At 54.3% G+C, this 22,021-nt stretch overlaps 4 protein-coding genes across 4 annotated transcripts; 2 read left to right on the top strand and 2 right to left on the bottom strand.

The window, feature by feature from the left end:
• Nucleotides 1-568: 568 nt before the first annotated feature.
• On the top strand, nt 569-3,029 carry NCS57_00114600 (uncharacterized protein; the record flags this gene model as incomplete). Its single annotated transcript, XM_053051218.1, has 4 exons — nt 569-1,371; nt 1,431-2,112; nt 2,168-2,623; nt 2,682-3,029. The coding sequence occupies 4 exons, from the start codon at nt 569-571 to the stop codon at nt 3,027-3,029; spliced, it is 2,289 nt and encodes a 762-aa protein (XP_052919733.1).
• Nucleotides 3,030-4,276: 1,247 nt separating this feature from the next.
• On the bottom strand, nt 4,277-6,832 carry NCS57_00114500 (Ras-GAP domain-containing protein; the record flags this gene model as incomplete). Its single annotated transcript, XM_053051217.1, has 5 exons — nt 4,277-4,437; nt 4,488-6,081; nt 6,131-6,379; nt 6,432-6,565; nt 6,631-6,832. The coding sequence occupies 5 exons, from the start codon at nt 6,830-6,832 to the stop codon at nt 4,277-4,279; spliced, it is 2,340 nt and encodes a 779-aa protein (XP_052919732.1).
• Nucleotides 6,833-12,721: 5,889 nt separating this feature from the next.
• NCS57_00114400 (uncharacterized protein) lies at nt 12,722-13,198 on the bottom strand (the record flags this gene model as incomplete). The annotated part of the gene is made up of 1 exon (XM_053051216.1): nt 12,722-13,198. The coding sequence occupies one exon, from the start codon at nt 13,196-13,198 to the stop codon at nt 12,722-12,724; it is 477 nt and encodes a 158-aa protein (XP_052919731.1).
• Nucleotides 13,199-14,096: 898 nt separating this feature from the next.
• Nucleotides 14,097-14,910, top strand: NCS57_00114300 (Thioredoxin domain-containing protein; the record flags this gene model as incomplete). The annotated part of the gene is made up of 4 exons (XM_053051215.1): nt 14,097-14,479; nt 14,550-14,595; nt 14,652-14,817; nt 14,882-14,910. The coding sequence occupies exons 1-4, from the start codon at nt 14,166-14,168 to the stop codon at nt 14,908-14,910; spliced, it is 555 nt and encodes a 184-aa protein (XP_052919730.1). The 5' UTR covers nt 14,097-14,165.
• Nucleotides 14,911-22,021: the final 7,111 nt, after the last annotated feature.

Genomic DNA, 22,021 nt, shown 5'->3' with positions numbered 1-22,021 from the left:
CATCTGTGCAACCATCACGACCGCGGATGAAGCGTCATACCGTCTCCAGCCGTCATGAGCCGAGCCGAAGCGACGAGATCGACCAACGCCCTTCGGGTACAGCCTCAACCTTCTTCTCCCCCTTCAAAGTCCTGCGAATCCTCTTCGGCACTCCGACTTGCCCGCCTGAGTCAAGCTCAAACCTCCTACAGCCCTGTTACAGACAAGCGTCCGTCCTGCTGTGCTGCCCCCCCACGTGCGACAAGGTGTCGGCGTGCTCGGTTGCCTTGTCGCGCTAGAAGCAGCTTAATCGTGCATCCTCTCGCCCTACTGCGCAGAAGGATTTCGTTTGCCCTTCTGCTTTAGCCATGGAGGTTGACCGAGCTGGGCTCAGCCGCAGATCCGTCGGGGTCCTCCGAAGCATCATGCTGCCCAACCTGAGGTGAAAGGGGGGGATGAGGAGGAGTAGAAATAGGGCTCTACTCTCCCGCCCATATCGACGTGTTTCAACATCTTCATAGCCCTGTTCAGTTCAAGTTGAATATGGGCATTCATCCATAATCTTTAGCCAAGTGACGTTTAAGTGTCAATGACCACAGCAACACCAGCACAGCCAACTCCACAAGCTCTAGACGACTTCGTCAGGGCAGCCGACCTCTTCCATGATCAATATGTCCGCACTCTCCGCGGCCTCCAAGATAGCCTCGCCCCTCGACGGCGTGAGACTGTCGAGGGTGCCTTCACGCCACCCCTGAGAGCGGACAGCGGTCCCATCTTTGCAACTGACTCTGCCCGTCTATCTCCCCTGCATCGTCGCCCTCGAGCCTCTACTTTTGAGAGCACGAGAGAGCGGCCGTCCTTCACTGCTGAGTCTCGCCCCTTCACGAGCTCTCCAAGTGGCAGCCATCGCGCCGTCTACACGCAGGATGACGATGTCAACTTCATCCCGCTGCTGGACTCGACTGGCACCGCAACCACACGTGAGGTCGAGGACTATGCGCTCAATGTAGTCCGGAGTCCCCTCAAACAGATGCACTTGCCTGACGACGTGCTCCTGCGCTATCTCCGTGACACAGACTTCACGCCAGAAATGGCCTCTCTCCTCGACGAGGCCATCAAGCGCCGAGCCGACATCAACCTGTCTGCGCCCTTTCGTGACTTTGCCGCTTATGAGCGCGAGTGTTACAATCAGTGTACCTTTGAAGTCTACGAGGTCTGTAGGAACCTCGAGATGAAGAAGCTAAGCGCAGACAGCGATTCCGAGGACCCGTCCGACGTCAAGGACAATTGTACTGAGCAGGATGAGAGTCCGACTGATGGTGTCGATGCACCAACTGTGTGGGATACTATTCGAGACATCAACATGAATAGTGAGTCTGTTGGCCGTATCACGTACGTATCCATCCCATGTCTACTTAAGAATGAGGCAGAGAAACTGACACGAATGACAGTATCGTCCAGGAGCCAACGCCTCTCGCTCTGGCCGCTCTTCACGTTGCCATGTCCTCTCACTTTGACATGTCTGAGCTGTTGAAATATCTCCTTACTGATCAGCCAAACCCTGGCCGCACTCATGCATTCATGAATCGCGCTTATGAACGGCCCCCTTCCCCAGCTGCATCCAGCTCACCTTTTATCTCTCCCTCTTCACCAATGTCTTTACCTATGGAATTACCGCCACCCCCTCGAACTACAGCCAATCTCCGCCAACGCTCTTTCTTCTTTGCCTTCAAGTACTACACCGTCGTCAGCCCAAAGCTAGAGCCTGCTCCCTGGCAGCGCTTTGACAAGCGTCCTTTCGACAAGCGTAGCGGCGACCACATCGACATTGCCGAGTGTGGTGCCGTTCTAGCTCTCTCTCTCGGGGGTGAGTCCACCAGGGCGCCCCCTTGGCGATCACGCCGGGAGCGCACGAGAGAGGGTGTCTTGTTTGAGACCTTTGGGCCTTGGCATCTTCTCGCTATCCAGAGCTTCCCAGACAACTCCCACACAGTTCGGGGCGAGGATTACCAGCGCAAGAAGTATATCAACGGCCCGTCCGCGTTTCTGGATCTCCTCATTTCAGAATATCGAGACGCCAGAACGCGCAACCAGTTTCTTCACGAGAGAGTTACCAAGCTCATCACTCCTCCTGTAACTTCCCCTCCCCTATCTACCCAGCTGATCCTCGACTAACAGGAAGTGACAGACCGAGTTCATGTTTGACCCCAAGCTGCGCGACAAGCTTCTCTTTGAGGACAAGCACTTCACTTATATCCGACGCTACTTTTGGGCGTACAACACCCTTGCCGTGGTTAATAACAGCATCAGAGCCATGATGGACGCCTACTACGAGACCTTTACTGACAGCTTCTGGGCTGGCACCCACGCGACTCTGTGGCCGCATCCGTCGCCAGAGACTGCTGATGCCGCCGCCTATCGCGAACACATGGCCAACTTGCGCCGTGAGCTCGACAAGGTCGTCCAAGAACTTGGTGAGGTGCTCAAGCAAAACGCTCGCACCCGCAAGGAGATCGAAAACCTGAGGGATCAACTCTTCAGCGGAAGCTCCATCAAGGAGAGTCGGAGGGCCATCGAGCAGGGAGACAATATCCGCATCCTGACCATGATTAGCATGATCTTTCTGCCCCTGACATTTGTCACGGTAAGTTCCTGTCCGAAACACTGGCATCAAATTCTATAGTCTCACTAACACCTTGCAGTCCGTGTTTGGCATGACAGTCTTCACCATCCCCGCAACAGACTGGCGCTTCGCCCTCACCATGATCTTAGTCTGCGTCCCATTCATGTTACTCATAACCCTCCTCCAAACCCGCTCATTCGGCCTCCTCCTTCGCAAGCTCGCCGTCGTCGGTGCTGTACCCGCCCGTCTCCTGCGCCGCAAGACCCGTGACACGGACATCCCGGACAGCCGCTCCGTTGCCCGGTTGAGACGAAGCAGCGGCACGTGGCCGTGGCTGCGGACCGGCGGTGGGAGGTTGACGTGGCCTTGGGGCGGGGAACCCCCTAGGGATGAGGTGAACGACATGGAGAGGGGAGAGCGTGTTTGATGTGATATGATATGATATTGTTTGCTATGATGTCTTTTGTGCAACGTTATACTTTCTTTGGTTCGATAACAGATTGTGGCCACACTTTTCATTATCTAAGGTTTGGTTTTGTACACGGTATTGTAACGATTATGACGGCCACGGTTATGATTTATGAGATCAGAGAGACAGATTGATTAGAACTAGAGAGATACCTCCTGTCGCTATCACACATGTATAGTTACCAAGAATGTACTTGTATCTACATCCCTACCCAGCTCGTTCACTCTCCTTTCAGACTTAACCCTCGCCAATCTGCCAGCAATTAATCTCCAGGCGGCTCTGCCGTCTTACATCCGGGGCGTGATTCATTCTTGAGGCCTACCTCGACCTCCAGCGAATCACGTTCCAGAAGAGGCCGTAAGCAGAGCTCATCTCTGACCCGGCCTGCCAACTCATCTAGCCCGGCATGGCAGGTAGTCGGTACACGTTCTCATTGGCACGGCCGCTACCCGGGGACGTGGACGTGGCAAGCAGGTGAAACAAACATTGGTACCATTCACAAGCCTCCATCACGACGAGTTTGGCAGTCCATGTCTCACTCGGCCCGGTCACTTCATCTCACTTCACAACAGTCATTGTGGACCTTGGCATAACTAGCATGATATTGACATATACACATACATAGATTAACAAAGCTAGCACAGCTGGGACATGTACAGTATCGCAGACATTGAAATCCTTCCTTCATTACGAGCATGACTCCAGACTAGGCGCCAACTATCCCTCCGTCTGAGCCATCACTCCTCGTGTCCCAACGGAACAGTTCGCCCCGTGGACAAACTACCAGCATGCATACATAGGTAATCAAGGCGCCGCATACAAACTCCCACTGCGGACCAGCCGAAGCAGAATACCGCCGTCCAAGAAACAAGCAAGGAAGCAAGCAAGCGTTCGGTATATAAAAGAAGCAAACCCCCAGCGCACCCATCAATCAATCACAAAGAGCACATGAAACAGACGCTCATGTCGAGAAGAAAAACTGACAAATGAAAACAGCACAAAAGAAACAATCAATGGTAACAATCCTCCCAGCCAGTCAGCTTACTGACCAAAGGTAGTAGTAGTAGGTAAAGAGAACAGAATATTCCGTGGTATCAGTGTCCATAACGCCAAGCCCCTCCGTTTGATGTGGTCGTAGTACATGGATCAATATGCGTCGAGATGGATGTTCGGCTGAGAGTCGTGTGTGTGTTGTCATAGATCGTCTACCAGCCCTTCTTTCGAGCGAAGCGCTTGTTAAGCAGAGCCAGCACCTTTGGCACGTTGAACTGGACGTATTCAAGGTCTAAGTCGTCCTGGTTGTCCTTTTGCATCTCAAGCAGGTCATCCAGCTTGAGGTCCAGTTCGAGCAAACCCCTGTTGCGGCCTATACTTGGATTAGCATGTTGCTCAGCTCCGAATTACCAAGAAACTTACCCTTGTAATGCAAGGAAATAACAAAGGTTCCCGGTAAGGGACTTGTAAAGTTGAAGTAGATGTTGGCCCGTCTGTTGTCGGGAACATTGCTCTTCTGGATGACACCCTCCTTCTCGAGTTGCTGATGAGTGAACTTGTAAGGACCAAGGACCTGCTGCTTCTGCTGCTTTCTCTTTGTGCCCTCACTCTGCGATCGCACATTATGCAGGTAGCTCTTGTAGGTCTCGAGCTGTCCGTTCAGGTAGACGTTGTGGTCTCGGATCGTCTTGTACACTTCCTGCAGCTTCGCCGTCTCGGTAAGCACACCCTCCTTGAGAGAGCCCAGATGCTGAAGCTCCTGCTCAACTTCATCTCGAAGGAGTCCAAACTGGTCGCTCTTGTCGATGACGCGCAGTTCTTGAAGCTGAGACAACAGCTCCATAGCCCGAATACCCTTGCGAACCATCACAGCGTCGTTGCGGCTTGTTGCGGCGGCGTCTGCGATGCGCTCGAGTCGTAGCGGACGACGCGCCACGCTGCTCGTGGAAGGAATCGATCGCATAACCTGCACAAAGATGGACTTGGCTTCCATAAAATACACTTCCTCCTGCGTGATATCCAGGGCTGCTGTCAGGTCATCGATGGCCGTCTCCCATCTGCTGAACAGAGGGAGGTTGATGACCCTGTTCTCCTTGCGCGGCACTTGGGCTGGCGATGTTCCCAACTCGGACATGATGATGGCGAGATGCGAGCTTTCGTCTTTGCACAGTTCGTCATGGTGCTTGTCGATCAATCCGTGCATGGCGTACACTTCGTTGAGAGTAATCTCGAGCTCGAGGTCCTTCTTGGACAGCGCAACGTAATTGTCCATCTCGAGGCTCTCGTAAAAGTCCTGGACTTCGCAAAGATCGAGCATGAACTTGTTGATCCTGTCCTTGTTCTGATGGATGAACGGCTGAAGCTTGGCCATGTACGGCTCCTTGGCGTAGGATGGCTTGTTTGCGAGGTTCTGGAGCATCTTGGCGATGTAGGTCAGGGTTCGTCGCGGTCGCTCGGCCGGGGTTCCATCGATGAGCATGTACGATTTCGGCGTGACGATGGCTGGGTTGATGAAGCGCAGGAAGAAGAATCCGCCGATCAAGGTGCAAATAACCTGGTCGTTAGCATCTGGGTATTTGCGCTTGGTCAAACTCCTGATCTGCTTGCAGATCCATCGAATGCCATATGGCGCCTCCTCAAGCCCCTCAATGATGGTGGTCAAGAAGCCATTAGCAATCTCGGTCAGCATCGTCAGACGGGGCTCGATGATAGCCTGAACCTGAGGGTTCTCGGCAGCTTGCTCGCCTGTAATTCCCTTGGGAAGATGAGGAGGCAGCTGGCCGGTATCCTCCTCGATCTGCTCAATCATGCGCTCATACACCTTGAGCGGGTTAATTTCCAGGTCCAGGTCCCTCAGCTCGATCAAGCCATTGATTCTATCAGCAAGCACGGACTTGAGGAAACTCTGACCGGGTCCTCTTCGAGTGTAGGTGGTCATCATTCGAGAAACGGGGGTGTTGGCGCGGAGGAGGGAGGAGTAGTCGGGAGTGTTGTCGAATTGGTAGGTCAAAACAGACTGGGAAACAGGTGAGCTTTGAAGGGTTCAAATCATCGACAAGACGTACCTGAAACATAGTGAGAAGGAGATGCTCTTCGCGGCTTTCGTACTGGTTTCCGTAGATGGTAAACATGACCGTCTGCAGCAGAGAGTCGATCTCCGCCATAGAGACCAGCCTACACAGGTGGGCAATGTGCCTGGGCTCGGATTGCAGAAGAAACAAGAGGTTGCCGTATTTTTGCGTCTTGTCGTCGTTGGGAAAGACACCTTGCTGCATCTCGAGAGCATCCTCGAGATGGCTCGCGACTTCATTTTGCTACAGATAGCGTTAGAATCAACTCTCTTCATCGAGACCATTCTAGTCATACCTCTTCCAAAGCCATACGATTCTGAATAAGTAGCGCAATTCGCGAATCAAGATATCGCACATCCTTCTCAAGAACGAAGTTCTTCTTGGACTGAGATGAGATCTTGGACTTGAGATCACGAAGTGCTTTTTGCGCTGTAGAGAAAGTGGTTAATCATTTACTCTTGATCCTGGGATTCTTCACGGCATATAATGCTCACCTTTAGCGAGGTCATCCTCAATTTGAAGGTCTCCTTCGTTGGCCGAGATGGACATGTACAAGGCCGACATGGAGTAGCGCTTGGATTGGCGCGCAGAGCGCGAACCGTCGTAGGAAGACATGGTGTTTTGGCGTGATATAGGTTGGAACGACGAGGAGGAGGCAGTAGAGGCTCGGGAAGGGGTCTGCAACATGACGGACATGGTGTTGTTGATGGCGAGCAACGGCTTAGGAGAGCGATCAGGCTCGCGGGCCTCTTGACCTCATACAGCGCCTGATGGCGGCAGCGATGTTGAGCTCAGGCGTCTCAACGGCCAAGGCAGTTGGAAAAGCGACGGTCGAGGTCGATGTCTCGGTTGCGGCGAGCCGAAATGAGAAACGCGGAGAACGGTAAAAGGGCGTTGTCAAGCGATGCGAAGTAGATGGTGTCGTGTCTAAACGGACTTGGGTGCGATGAAGCGAAAAGCGTTGCAAATTCGAGAGAAGCAATAGTCGAGCGATTTTCGTGTATACAGTACTCGAGCAAAGTGGCAGGCGTCGATTTCAAGCTAATGACGATGGATCAGGCGCAACTAGGATGTGGTCGACACGAGACGAGGGCGAAGCAGGCAGACAGGGCCAGAGCAAAGGACCAAGCAGGGGCGATAGCAACAGGCGACGGCAACTCAATCGAGCAGCTCTGCGTGTCGCTCAGCGGACGTCGAGGACCCGAGTTCTCACAAGGAGCGCAGGAGGCGATCGAGGAGGATGGAAGCGCAAAAAGGACGACAAGCGACGGCGGGCAGATGGTGATAACGAAAGTGGAGGTGGCAGCGGTGGAGGTAGGTGGTGTTGGTGCTGGTGGTAGCAGTAGTGGTAGTGGTGGTGCTGGTGGTGGTGGTAGAAAAGGGTAAGGGGGGGCCGTAATGGAATTGTACAGGCGAGGCGGCGAGAGGTACCTGAGCAAGGCAGGTACTTGGCGTGCGGCGGCTCAGGTCACGGACTGCAAGGTACCTAGGCTGGGCTGAGGAGTATTATCGGGCAGATTTATGCACGGCTGAGACGCGGATTTCAGGAGGGAGAGACGGCGCGTGGGACGGTCGGTGGAGAGCGGGCGTCCAAAGCTGCAGGGTCATGCGGGTTTGTGTGTGTGGGGAGCAAGGAAGGATGGATGGAATCGAGAGAGAGCGAAACGAGAAGGGTGACCAAGGACGTACGACAGACGATGGTCTAAAGGACGATGGAGGGTGACAGAGGGAAACGATCGACGCTTGGAAGAATCAGAAGAAGAAGCACGAGCAAGAAGCAGAACAAGGCCAAGGGTGACAACAAGAAGAGAGCAAAGAAAGCAGGAGTCAGGGGCAACACTAAGAGGGAGGGAGGGATGAATCGATACGGATGGGAATGGATGTGATGGATGCTCTCAGGTTGCAGGTTGGGGTGACGAACGGACACTGAGGAGAGCAAAAAAAGGTACAGAATCGGTACCTGATGATGTCCCCGAGGTGGTGGTGGTGGGAATGCAAGAGCGTGGCCAGGCCAGATGTTTAGGCTACAGAGGCGGGCGATCCAATAGACGGGAGGCTTCCATTCAGCTTCGAGGTAGCTCCAGGTACTTAGGTTTGGGAAAGCATTCGAGACCCTTTGAGCGTTGCAGCCAGCTCCAACTGCCCTGTAACCATAACCATCCGCTACGACAATCACTAGACGGCCAGAGACGGGCATGGACAACGTCCATCCTCGCTCCGCAGTCTCTTGGGTTACAACAACAGACATCAGCCAAGAGTCGCTCACGGCAACAGGGATGCCGGGGTTGAATAAGGGACAAGGACAAAGACGGCCAAGACTGTCCTAGGTGCCCCCGGCTGGGATCAGGGGCAGAGACGAAACCTACTGTACCTGCCCGTCCATGCCCTGGACCTGAGGAAGGTGGAGTCTGCCCAGAGGCACTGCAGCGTTGGAGCGGGCGGGCGGGCTCTCGCAGCGGGAACCCACAGGGCAGAGAGTCCCCTAGACGGCCCATCACCTAGCCCAACCTAACGTTTGAAGCAACATGCATAGCATCCATTGCATCGACTACGACCATCAGTCAATGCCTTTGACATCTTTCGAAACAATTCTTCGCTTCCGGTTCCCGATCCGAGACCTTTTCTGTTTATAAAAATCAAAGAATGGTCTCTCGTTTATTCGCCCCGCGGCTGGAAATCGCCTCCTTCAATCTCCCTCCCGGGTGGAACAGAGGTGTCAACGGCGGGGAGGGAGTTCTTCCTCTCTTTGGTCTCAATGTGTCCGGCTCGGGTAGTACAAAAAAGCCTCTGACAGAATGAAGACTGGTTGAAGGATGAACAAGCGGAATTGATCATCCTCTGACCGCCAGAGCCTTGGGAGGTCGATCACGACGATGATCTTTCTCGAGGCTTCCGTTCCGAGTTTCTCAAGACCAAGGACAAGGGGGAGAAAACTTTGAGCGGAGGTTCTCTTCCCGGACGCGGAACACGGTCATCTTCATGGCCCGTTCGTCTCTCTTTCACACACATTCACGTCTGGGCCTCGAAAGCTGCGGCCTTCTTGATGCCCGAGCTGAGGGGACTGACAGAAACGAATAAGAAATAGTCTGGCATGGCAACGGCTTTTCACTATTGTTCCAGGCACATAATAGAGGATGTCTGGGACGACGCAGGGGAGGGGATCATTGGCAGCAACTGGAGGGTCGCCGCAGGACCTCACTGGTGGACGGGCTGCAGACCCAAAACAGCTCTTTTGTCTTTTGTGCCTGGGAGAAACGGACACTTGAGGGGCAACGGAGAGGGAGGGGGGGAGAAAGAGGGGGGGAAGCCGAGATCCCTGTCCACCGAAGCCAGGGGCAGATTGGACCGTCGCCAGTTTTTTTCTCGCCCAGGCACAGGCACAGGGCACATGGCTCCAGTATTAAAGTGCCTGCTTCCGTGCTTATGCACGTTACGGGTCGCTGTGGATGCCCGCGTGCGTGGGATGATGGAGGGGCTGGAGCCGGCCCAGACGCGTGAAAGGGTGCCTGTCCTGTCCGGAGGAGGGGGGATTTGGTGACGGATGGTTTGTTGCTGGTGGTGACGGCGAGATCTGACTGCGATTGAGGACGAGTATCGCCGTCGTCAACCACCGCGCATGCGCAATTCTCTCTGCCTCGTCCTCTTGCAATTTCACCGCAGAGATTGCTCCCGTGATGGCCAATCTCTTGTGCTATAGACCCGTCTGACCGCTGTGACCGAGTGAGGTCATAATGCGGGTAGCGAGCTCACGGTCTCGAAAATCAGATCAGCCCCATCCATCAAAAAACTCCCCAGCATCCACTTCCATTATTACGGTACGGTACATTACTTCAGGCCATTATCGAGAAATTTTCTTCCAGGTCACAAAGTGATCTTCCTTCCGTGGGCCTGCCCTGTTCCATGGACAGTCCAAGCTCCCGTCTTCTGCGCCGCAATTTGACTAGGTAGAGAGATACCTTGTTTCCATGTCCGGGCTGTCAGTCAACCCATTCCAAGCGCCAACAGCACCTTATTAACCTTGGTACAGTTACCTAGATGCAATCCCCTTGCTGCATGTCTCGCATCATCCATCATCACTCTCTGTGTCTTTCCCTCTAGGATCCCATGTCCCCCTGTTCCGTGCTGTGCCCTCTTGGCAGGCCATCGTCCCCCCGGCCTGCCATGCGACCTCCCCTTGCCATGTATGTGCCCAGGTTCCCAGGCTCCCTGTCGTGCGGGCGGCGATTCCAGTTGCGAAGAGGGCCTTGTCGATCGGCCAAGTGGGCAAAACGACACCATCAAGGAGCGATGCAACCGAGCCCTGAAGATCAACTCGGGGTCGCTGTTGAAGATAAGCACCGACAATTTCAGATGCCCGTTTCAAGGCTCAAAGACCCTATGCCCAGCGAGCGGTCGTTGGTTAAATCCACACGTAAAGCCTCCGCCCGAAGAGCATATCCCATCATCCATCCATACCAAGATGCAACACAAACCCCCACATTCTCGTCTCAAGCCTCGTCGTGTTGCCCAGGTCCTGCCAAAAGCCCAGTTCGTCCACCAGGGAGACGGGTCAAGCCACTTTCGTATCCATCCCATACATCACGGGCTAGTGGCCATCACCACCTCGGCGCACGACCAGGCTTGTCAAAGGGCCATGTGCCACTCGGCCACAGAGATCAACGTCTTTCTTTAACGGATCGTGGTCGTTTTGCCTAGACCCGGCGTGGTTACGCTGCACTTTCAAGGTGGCTAGTCCGATCCAGGGCCTAGACGACGCCAACTCTTGACTGGCCTCGAGATGGCTTGGATTGCTTGGATAACTGGGCGTCGGATTGTGCCAATCAACAAGTCATGGCTCAGAGACGGCTTCGTGCCACACAACCATTACAGACAATGGACGTCACCCGCCTGATATATCACGTCCACTCTCGTTTAATTAGGAGAGCCTGCAACCCCGACTCCGCCGCCAACGGGAGGATGAGGAGACTCGACAGCAACTTCTCGTCAAGTTGCAGTGCAGTACACGACAAGACAAGACGCCTCGCATGGATTCAGCTCGCTGCTCAGCCTGTCGGATCTAGAGCCCGATGGAAAAAGAAAGCAGATGTCAAAGCGGGTGTTGAACTAGCAGTCCTAGTCCCAACGCCCAGATGCACAACGAGATGGCGTCCATGAGAACCGCCTTGTGCATCAAGGAGAAGCGAGCCTAGGTCCCTTATCCTTATCTCTGGACATACGCAACTAGGTAGTATTCCCTCGTCGGCATATTAGCCTCCGTCGTCGACGAGAATGTTCCGCGTGAGTCGTCATTTCCAACCCGCCTCAGCGCTTGTCACTTCTGGCTTCACCCGCATTCGAGCCCGGGATGCTAATCCTGCCTGCGTATGCGAGTCGAGTCCACTTCCCACGTGCCGGCGGCTTTTTGCGCTTGCGCTCTCTCTCTCTCTCTTTCTTTGGTTGACGTCTAACAAAACCGTCCAACTGCCGTGCATGCGTTGCGTTGCGCGTGCGTGCGTGACTCGATATTGTCTGACCTATGGGAGAATTGCGTCCGAGTCTGCAGCGCAACCTTGTCGGGATACATGTCAGTTCTCGACCGACGACTGTGCAACACGCGATATCGCGACTCCGACTGCAGGGAGGCGCCTTGCACGTCCAGTCGACTGAGCTGAGTCGAGCGTCATTGTCTTGTCTTATTCCTGATATTCTTCGCCCGCCTAGTATTAGGTTTCCCCATCACTTCCAGGTTCTGCCCCTGCCAACCCCAACATCTGGGGTTCCGGACGAGCCGTTTAAGCCAACATCTACAAGTACAGGTTTCTGAAACGAAGACCGTTGAACGGGGACGCACCCGGTCCATCACGGCCGGCTCATCCGACGCAGTGTGGTGCACCCGGTATATGTAGCCTGCCACCCTTGCCCTCGGTTGATTCCGGTGCCAGGTTCTAAACCTGCTTGAATGATCAACTCCTCCGTGTCAAGTCGGGGCTGAGCCTCAGAGGTTGACGCATTGATGCTACTCAGTCTCCCATGTTCACCGTCAACCCCTTGCGACAGGCCAGGGGTTGCTCGGCCAATAGCTTGACTACCTTGTTTCTATAGGGGAGGGCGTACGTATGCTGATCTCAGCGTCGCTGAAACTAGCATGTGAAACTATAGCACATGGTGCGATATACGCTTTGCTTCTGTATTTAGATGCTTAGCATACCTGCTACTAATAGAACGTGTTTCGTCACCTCTATATCATTATGCTGCGTTCCATGCTTCTTGCCGAGATGATCAGGTCAGTTACACGGGGAGTTGTCATGCCAGGTAGGAAAAGACACTTGACGAGTATCATGTTCAGCGCATTTCTCTAGGTATTGCCTCCATCGCATGATGTGTACACATGTGCAAATCTCGTTCCCTCAAGTTCCCAGGCAACCCTCAGTTCTGCCCAGTCCGCGGCGCAACCAGCGTAGATGTCCCGACGTGGATGGTCTCTCCAACACCCGCTTCCGCGCGGCCACGCTCGTGAAACACGCCCGATTCGTCAATGTACCAGTCCTTGGGCTTCCTGTCTATGAGCATGCCCCGGGTTCCCAGCGCCTCAATCACGCGTGTCACCTATTCAATCGAGTCTTGAGGTGGGAGGTCTGGGCCATCGGGGACGCTCCCAGGGGCGTAGATGGCGGATGGGTCAGGAGTTGGGATCGAATTGATAATGTCGGGAAGGTGCTGTTCGGCGTCCTTCTTCCAGATGAAACCGATGGGTGCATCGGTGGCCAGGTGAGTGTGGCGCCCCATGTTGGCGTATTGAGTGACGCTGAGCCTGAATTTGCTGGAGCCTGGCCAGCGATGGGTCTCGTAGAGGATACCGCCGAGTTTTTCATCCTCGGAGGTCTGGATGAAGATGGCGCTTCTGATTTCTTCATCCGGTCGAGGGCTAATTCCATCGTCACAAGTGCCTCCTTCGTCTGCGGGAACACCAACAGTGAAGTCGACGATACGCACAACGTAGATATGCTCGAGCCAAGGCGGTTCCGTTGCGAAGAAACCCCGTAAGCGTCCCCAGGCCACATAGTCCACCTTATCAGCAGCCATAGTCGATACTGAACGAGTGCTTTGGGGAGAGGATCGGAGTGGCTGCTTGGTGATTAGGATGAGGAGTTGGTGCCTTGGCAACGAGGGAGTGACATGAACTCGTTTCTTGCGCCGTAGTGGTAGTGTAGGCACAGTTTATGTCGTGAAGTATTCTCGGCTTGGGGGAGGAAGCTGTGGGCGAAAGGCAGAGAAGGTGGAAGGGAAGTGTTGCTCGTTGGGTGAGTTGTTTGTGTGAAGGCGGAGAGTTGTCGCGGGCAGGAGCGCACGTCAGTGCATTTTATCTATTGAGGGTTATTGAGGGCTGTTGAGGAGTGTGAACGAGCCGAATTAGGTGAATTTGGGCGTTTGTTTTCTACAACAGGCAAACGGATAAAGCTCTGGATTGTTCTGCCTGGTGGGCATCGCACTGGCAGGTGCCAACACCCGGCAGGAGCATCACAAGGCCCTGAATCCCATTCGATGGCAAACTGTCTATCGAAAGATCAGAAAGACTCACTCCATTCATGTAGTAACTTGGATTTCATTATATTCGGACTATAATCGTCTTATTACTTCGATAGGCTCCAACAAAGGGTTCGAGAGTGTCTCTAGAGTTCACTCGCACTCGCTTCCGGAAGCAAATGTATAGTCACAGCCAAGTCAGCATTGAAGCATCCTTCCAGTAGTGGACATAGTTACAAGTTATAAAGTACCGTAATCTTCTACAATATTTATCTACTCTCAACAAAAACATGCAAGAGCCAGCAGTGAGACAAGAACCTTGAAGGGTGAGGTTGGAGTACGTATCTCTTAGCGTGGTGGATCGTGAACCCAAACCCGTGATGTCATTGGACTTGCCCTGTGGCTCAAGCTCCCCAAGCTCCTCAACGACAACCTCCCCGCAAACAACCCCCAGACACAATTGGCAACCCGACGCCCCCCAGGAACATCGCGTATCCCCAGAGCAACTTCAATTGACCCTCGCAAAATGGCCTTCCGAGCTTCTTTCCGCCGCGCCGCCCTCGCCAGGCCCGCCACCGTCGCACGCAGCTTCCACTCGACCCCTCGAGCTATGGTCCGCGTCGGCCAGGAGATCCCCGACCTCGACGTCCTGGTCGAGGACTCGCCCGGAAACAAGGTCAACCTCGCCGAGGAGTTCAAGTCGGGCAACGGCTACATCGTCGGCGTCCCCGCCGCCTTCTCCGGCACCTGCTCCAGCAAGCATGTACCCTCGTACATGAACCACCCCAAGCTCAAGGAGGCCGGCCAGGTCTTTGTCGTGTCTGTCAACGACCCCTTCGTGTGAGTTTCCTGGCTCAAATTATCTTTCGGCCGGCCTCGTTGCGTGCCCGATGCTGACTTCATCCCGCAGTATGAAGGCCTGGAGCGAGCAGCTGGATCCCGCCAAGGAGACCGGGGTGAGTAAATGAATATTGCCACGGGCATGTGTTTTTTGAGTTAACTCATTCCACAGATCCGATTCCTCGGTGACCCTACTGGAGAGTTCACCAAGGCTCTGGATCTTGGCTTTGATGCGTACGCCATTTTCGGAGGTATGCGAGGTAAACGCTATGCTCTCAAGGTTGAGGATGGCAAGGTCAAGGAGGCGCATGTTGAGCCTGACAACACTGGAAGCAGTGGTAAGTCATTATTATGTGATATCGGCTCCGCTCCGGCTCCGCGGCTAACATCGTTACCATCCAGTGTCCATGGCCGAGCAGGTGCTGGGTTAAGTACGGGACATGGTCCCGGAGCGAACATCGAACTCCAGTGCCATCTGTATGGAATATGTATAACTGCAGATAGAATCCGTGCAGTGGATTGGAAATTGATGCAGGATACTTCTTTGACCTTACTTCCACTCCCATTCGCCAGTCTACCACATGAATCCGAGCTCAAGTCACTCACAAAACTCGTTGTCGAGATCGAATCTGGGTTTTCATTATGACGTTTGCAGTCTCTCCTTTACTCGTCTCTATTGTCTCTTTACCTTCCTCGGGGAGTGACTCGAGCTGTTGGGGACCGGTTAATGGCGGCACGAATGACATCTTCATTACAGAGCAAAGCTCATGGACCCGATGAGACCAGATTTCTCGGTCAGTTGCCTTGATTGTGGCATTTCATACCGGGAATACCTTCCAATTTGGTCCATTTTGGGGTGTGTTGTATTGTTCAGCCAAGTCCAGCAGTACCAGTGAAGGGCACTCTAGGTGTATGCCGTGGATGAGAGTGGCGGAAAGTATATGGCCCGGACGGGTCTATGATAGACACCTCGAGCTTATCATGCGTGTTGTGTTTGAATCTATTGGCCCACGTTGACTCTTGCTGGACAATAAAGCACCAGCTCTAGTCAAGCTTTGAGTACACAACACCCAAGTTGGGATTGGGTTTGCTCAGTGAACATCATTTGGCGACAACCGCCAGTGATAGTGTGCTTCTCGGATATTGTGTTTTGTCTAATTGGTGGTTGTATCGCATTTGCGGTGAGGGTATTTTGATGGGATGGTTGAATTCACAACCGATTCCTAACTGATGTAAGTGAACACACCCCCTTTGAAGTTACATAGCACGCCATTAGACACTGGTCCGAATTTGCGCAGGGGAGATATTTTAACTGTACGTCTTTGCATGCCAAAAGTGACAAAATTACTATAACTAGCTACTTTGAACAAGAGTATGAGGACCAGTGTTCGTGATGTCGTTGTCTACCCTGCATCTCCGCCGAAATGAGAGTTTCGACCACATCCAGCCTCCTCGCCCAAACCGGAATGCACAACTCTGTCATTAGTTTATACAGTAGCCAATTCGCCACTAACTGAAGCCATTGGTCGATCATTAGAGACGTTTTTCAGTGAAGCCAACCGAGTTTGGGATGAAAAACACTCAAGTCTTACGATAGCTGTGGAGTTACATCCACGCCAAGACAGGAAATTACCTCTCAACAAGCAACTCACCAGCCTCCTCTTCAGTTGCATTTTACAAGTGGCGAGACATTACAGTGATTAATCATAATAGTATTACGAGCTGGTGACATGTCACAGGGGCTCAATTGAAGTCTCAAGGCAGAGTGATATTACAGTCACAGCATCAAAAAAAGCCCGTCATCAATATCACACGGAAATACCGCGTCGCGCCTCGGCTCTAACAGACAGAAGCAAGGAACCCCCGAGGCTCTAGAGCCGCCCTGGCCCGAGATGACGATCGCCGCGTGCGGCCCCGCGAAAGCTCGGATGGGTGAGAGCTCTCTTGGTCGATTTCGAGCCAAAAGCTGTGGCGACAAATGAGAGGCCGTCGCAAGGGGAGCGGGCTCGTCACGAACAGGGGAGAGCTAATTGCGGTTTTGGGACGCGTCTGGGACGTGATATCCTGCCTGAGTGGACGGGTTAAGCGCGCAGCAAGGAAAAGCATTGGGCAGTTTCTTCCCTCGTCAAGGCGAATCGGAGCGGCATGGTGACGGCCGCGTGCGACCCGGGCCTAGTCCCAGGGGCGCCGAGTATGACGGGAGAAGGGCTCTAGAATTCGAGCTGTGACTTGTGTGATAGTAGGTGATATCTCTAGGGGTACGAGTCGTGTTGCGGTGATAGTGATGAGGAGGATGATGGAAACAGGTCCGTGACGGGCGTCCGTGTCGAGGAGCTGAAAGGGATGACGGAGCAATACGAGCCCCGAGACCGACCGACCGTCCGGGCAAAAGGTGAGGCTGCTCAAGTTACTGGGCAGCAGATGTCAAGGTCAGAAAGGGAGAATGTTGCGTGCATGTTGGGAGCAAGCAGTTCGAAGTGGTGCCAGGCTGGCAGCGCAGGTGGGCTGATGAGTGGGAGACAAAAGTCAACAACTTTTGGAACAGAGGAGGCACGCGAATACGGCTTCGTAGGTTTTCCTCCGCTGCCATGCAAAGACGCCCGCAATCTCTGTCAAGCCAGACGGACCTTTGCTTGCCTGATGGCACATCCAGGGCTTGCAGCCAGCGACGCCAACATACAGCACAGCCAAGGTGAGGCGGACAGGCCGATTCTAGGGGTGCAGACCCGACCCTCGATGCAATTCATCGGGCCTTGATGCGATCCATCCATTACCTTGCCTGGCAACTCTGATACATCTGTTGAGACGACAACGTGTCAAGCCCAAGCACAACCCATACAATAGAGGTGGCCAGGCCAGGCCGACCGACGTTGGCCCCCTCAGGCCCAGACTTTGTCCGTCCCCGTAGATCATACAGGGCGGCTACGTGCATCGCGTTGTGATGTGGGATGATTGGGATGCCATCAACGCATGGCGCATGTGTTCCGTCATCACCGTAATCAATCACATGCGGCAAGGGGACGGCAGAGATGAATGCGTCATGGCTTTGGAGAGCAGAGAAAGAAGTTGTGTGAGCCTCTTGGGCATGGCCAATCGGAAGATTATCGAGACGGGTGCGTTGTTTGTCCAATCGATCCTTGAAGCCTCGGCGTGTTTGAGCGGCCATGCCGTTGATGCTCCCGCCTTTCAGAAGCTGGCAGCCCAACCCCATCCTCATCTCATCCACACTGAAGCCCATCCACACCCATGGGACCAACCACATCAACACCTCCCTACGTAGGCAGTAGACTATCCCCCTCCATGAATGCAATGAAAGACGCCAAAGACACGGGCATACACACCACCACGCGGTAGGGCCCCACCACCCGAGACGTGCGAAACACGGCGGGGAGCATAACGGCAGCAGATATGACTGTACAGCAGGAGAAGTAGGTAGAAGCAAGCAGCAGCAGCAGCAGCAGCTTTGCATGCGATGCGTGAGAAGAGGCACAACCGACAACGCACCAACGTAGCACTCCCCCATCGTCCTCGCTGGCCGGTCTCCAGTCTGACCTGACTTGTGCAGTCGAGCTTGTATGCCTTGATACAGACGCGTCAACGTATGCCATTGTCCGTCTTGACCGGAAAACCCATTAGTGAGCAGGTAATGTACGCGCCGCGTCCACGCGTGAAAATTGACCACCAGAGAGGCAGAATCAGAGGCCCACGGACCCTTCGGCAGGTCGTCCCGCACATCCATCCCAACGAGGTGCTACGACCGTGCCACCCTGATCCACAGGGCCAGGATCCACGGCCACTCACCGACTCATAGCGCTCACGTACGAACTGCTGCGGCCGGCATCCAAGGCCCCATCCCATCCCCTCGACACGGTCGGTACATAGGTTGTTGACGACAGGGCTCGAACGGCAGTGGCACTGGATCCATCCATGGGATTGGAAGCGAGCGTCGGGTGCCTCTGCATGATATCTGCTGCCCTCGACAGCTTCAAGTCCCAGCACGGCACTCAACTCCCCTCCCCTCCTCGGGCGTCTGGGTTGTAAAAGCTGGCATCAATGCAGTTAGCTGGCACCAGCAAACAGCAGACACGGACTCGGAACCAGCACTCGCAGATCCGAGAGAGTTGTGTGGAGCTGCCATTACAGTGCAGTACCGTGACTGTCTGCCTGACTGCGTGAATGAGCCACAGGCCATGGCAAAAAGCCAAAACAAAATCAAGCACACGAGGCTGGCATTGCGTTTGTCTCTGATGAGATGCGACCAGTGACGGAGGTGTCCAGATCGCCGGATTCAGGTTCGGCACACCGACATTTCTAATTCGTCTCTTGGTGATCGATACTCTCGATCCCTGGGTGGCTGCTACTGTGCGGCTGCTACCTTGCTCTGCCAGCGCCAGCGCCAGCCCAGCCTGCTTGCTTGGTCCGTTTCGCTGCCGTGCAAGTGACCGAAAAGAGGCGAATTTCGCGTCGTCACGTGGAGCCGAGTTGGTCCTTGGGTGTGTGTGATTTCACGCCTAACTCCATGCTAGCCCAGATCAGAGAAACCCGACGCCACGAGCGGTTCCGGCGCTGGAGCCCAACCCAGTCACAGCAACACGGGACGGAGCAAAGTAATGAATTTGGGAGAGCCTGCTGAGGCCAGCAGCAGCAACACCAGCAGCAGGAGGCAAGCAGCAACAGCCTGAATGAGTCCAGGTCCAGGATCTGTCGTCAAAGTCCCGCCCAGCCAGCCTTGATGGGGTGGAAATCGATAGCGTATCGATAGGGGATGCTGAGGCTGGAACCATGTTGGCGCTGCGAACCAACACTCAAAATGTGAGACAAGTCACATCGAACGGCAGCACATCGACATCCATCATCGGCAGGACGCTCACTGTAACGGCCAGCCCCGTGAGTCAACAAAGCCCAGCCCAGTCACCGCTTGTCGTGGTCCAGAGCAGGACAGGCTGCCTCTGACCTCATTCTAGCTTCGGTACTTTGGAGCTTCAGCTCCAACAAGCTCACTCCAAGCTTCCCAGCAGCTTCAGCAACACGGCCTTGTGCCCCGTCGTCCGCCGGAAGGTTAAAAAAAGTCTTGGGGCTAATTTTAGTCCCCGAGCCGGATTGCCAGCTCATCCACACACCATCCATCATGGGCGGTGATCGGCCGACAAGAAGGAGGGGGTGAAGACAGCTCGAGCTTGGTTGCAAGTTCTGTCGTCACCGGTTTTGCAACACCCTCGCAGGCAGCCTGTTGCTGGAGCAGAGGCATCAAGGAGACAACAAGTTGGGAGAAGCGGTCAGGGACCAGCCTGAGAAAACGAGGAAAAACAAGAGTGGCTGAGCAAGCTAAAAAGGACAGGACAAAAAATAAGACAATACGAGACAAGCCCAAAATCATTTTTTGGCTCCTGCGAGTGCCCCATTTTTTCAGAGTGTTTCGTAATCACCCCCCGTCCTGCATTCCAAGGTGAGAATTGCAGAGGAGAAAAAAAAGAGTTGAACGAAGAGCGGGGTCAGTCGTGAGGGAGACGGAAGGCAGGACATGAAGCGCGTCAGATAAAGGGATGTATCCAAGATCTGATACTTGGGGCACCGGATCACGGCTCATGGGCCAGGGCCATCGAGGCTTGTGCTGCCGGGAGGGAGAGAGATAGAATGGAAGACAAGTCGGTGCCCGAGACTATCATGACTTGAAGCTTGCAGATGAGCCAAAAACTACCTGATATTGACTGATGTTGAGCAGCTGGCCAACAAAAAGCCGCAATTCACAGGTCAAGGTGAAAAGCTCTCTGCCCGTGGTGCGGTACGGTGCGGGAAACCGTCATCCGGAGCCCGAGGCCGAGCCAAGGCCAGCCCAAAAAATCTCCCCTCACACCCCCCCTGGACTGCTGCCTCAGGACTCAAAGGTTCAGCCCTTGCGTCACGCTATGCCCCTCGAATCAGATTTCGGCCTCGCACCCCAGCCACCTATGCGAGCCCCACCCAAGGTTGCTTCCGCCAGTCACAAGTCTACAAAGAGTCTGGAGCCCGCCCCTCAAATCATCTCGTCGCATTTCCCTCGTCCTTTCTCGCGGCCTTTCCTCCTTCACGGCCAATCAATCTTCCTGCTCTCCTTCTCATCCACTCAGCAAGCAATCAGATTCGTCCCAGGCCTCGAAACACTTAATTGTGTCTACTGGCCAGCCATTCACAAATCGCATCCAATCTCGCCTTGATTGGATCCCACGCGCGCGCGCAAACGCTCCCGTGAACCGCGACCGATAAACGCTCTGCCCTTGCTTTCCAGTTGGCCCGTCCGAGAGACAAGCTTCTGCCTCCGCCCGCCTTGAGCTTCTGCCATTCGCTCATCGCGCGCCGAACCGCCCCAAACGGTAATGCACGACGCCCAGAAACTGTAGTTATACTACAGTTTCTTAAAGCTTGTTCACCAATAGGACTAACACGCGCCTTATCGACAACAGATACCCTCACCTCACCTCAATCAATAGCTTGGTGTCGATACTCGTGCTGTTCTTCAGCCGCGAATTCCATCGCCCAACTCCCTCCCCAACAGCCAACCTACCTACGTTTCAGCTTGTTTCTTTTCAGCTCCAAGGGTGTTTTTCAGCTCTCCGCTTAAACGTCCTGGGTCTCTTACGTCTGCTAAACCAAAAAGGCCTGCTGCGCAACAACTGCCGCGTTGCCGCGTTACCCTCCCCTCTTGGTCTGCACCACTCGCACATTCACGCATTCCACACAAACTCTCACATATCTGATTCAACTCCCAACCCCCTCTTATCCTGTCTTACCTCTCCACACCCGGCTCTACTCTTTGACTCGACCGAGTCAAGGCCAACGTTGCGACTTCGTGGGGCACTCGTCTCATACACGCGGCTGTCAGCGGACAATTGTTTTGAAAGTCTGACCAGACGCGTCCGGGTCTCTTGACTTAGCGAGCTAGCATCGGGATCTCTCGCACCCTGGCCTTTTCTGACAAAGCGATTCCTCAGCCGTCACGGTCGCTTCCGGTTCGGACCATCTTTAGCCTGGCCCTTGCCGTCCGTCATCTGGTGGCCCGTCAGACAATTAATTACTTTACTGGCAAGGCTCACGCTGCCGCGCGACAAAACGACCAACCCTCGTCACTCGCCCGAGACAGCCCACCCACCCCAAATCAAATCCACCACGCACCACCAGCAAATCAGCTCGCTTTTCTCACCTCGCTTCGCCTTTTCAACATCTCAACCACAAGGCCTATCATCGTCGCCAGCATCGTCTTGATCCTCTCCATTGGCCGCTTTGTCCGTCACCTGACGACTTCTGCCTGCGGATCCCGATTTACCCCAGATTCAACTCTCGTCTCAACTGGCCTTGTGTGAATCAAGGTCGTGCGAGTAAGCTCTGAGCGCGCCGAAGCTTCCTACGTTTCCCGCTCATCAACCGTGCATCCGCGCCTCGTGTGCATCTGTCGGTTTCCTGCATCACAAAAGGTACGTAGAGCCGCTTCTGCTTGCTTTTCACCATATTCCCCAAGCTCCCCTTCCAGAGCACTTCCCTTTGAGGCCATCCCTCTTCTTCTGGGTG

The sequence above is a fragment of the Fusarium keratoplasticum genome, chromosome 1, assembly GCF_025433545.1.
Source record: "Fusarium keratoplasticum isolate Fu6.1 chromosome 1, whole genome shotgun sequence".
Lineage (NCBI taxonomy): Eukaryota > Fungi > Ascomycota > Sordariomycetes > Hypocreales > Nectriaceae > Fusarium > Fusarium keratoplasticum.
The sequence above is the reverse complement of the archived record's forward strand: the minus strand, read 5'-3'. Positions and strand labels throughout refer to the sequence as shown.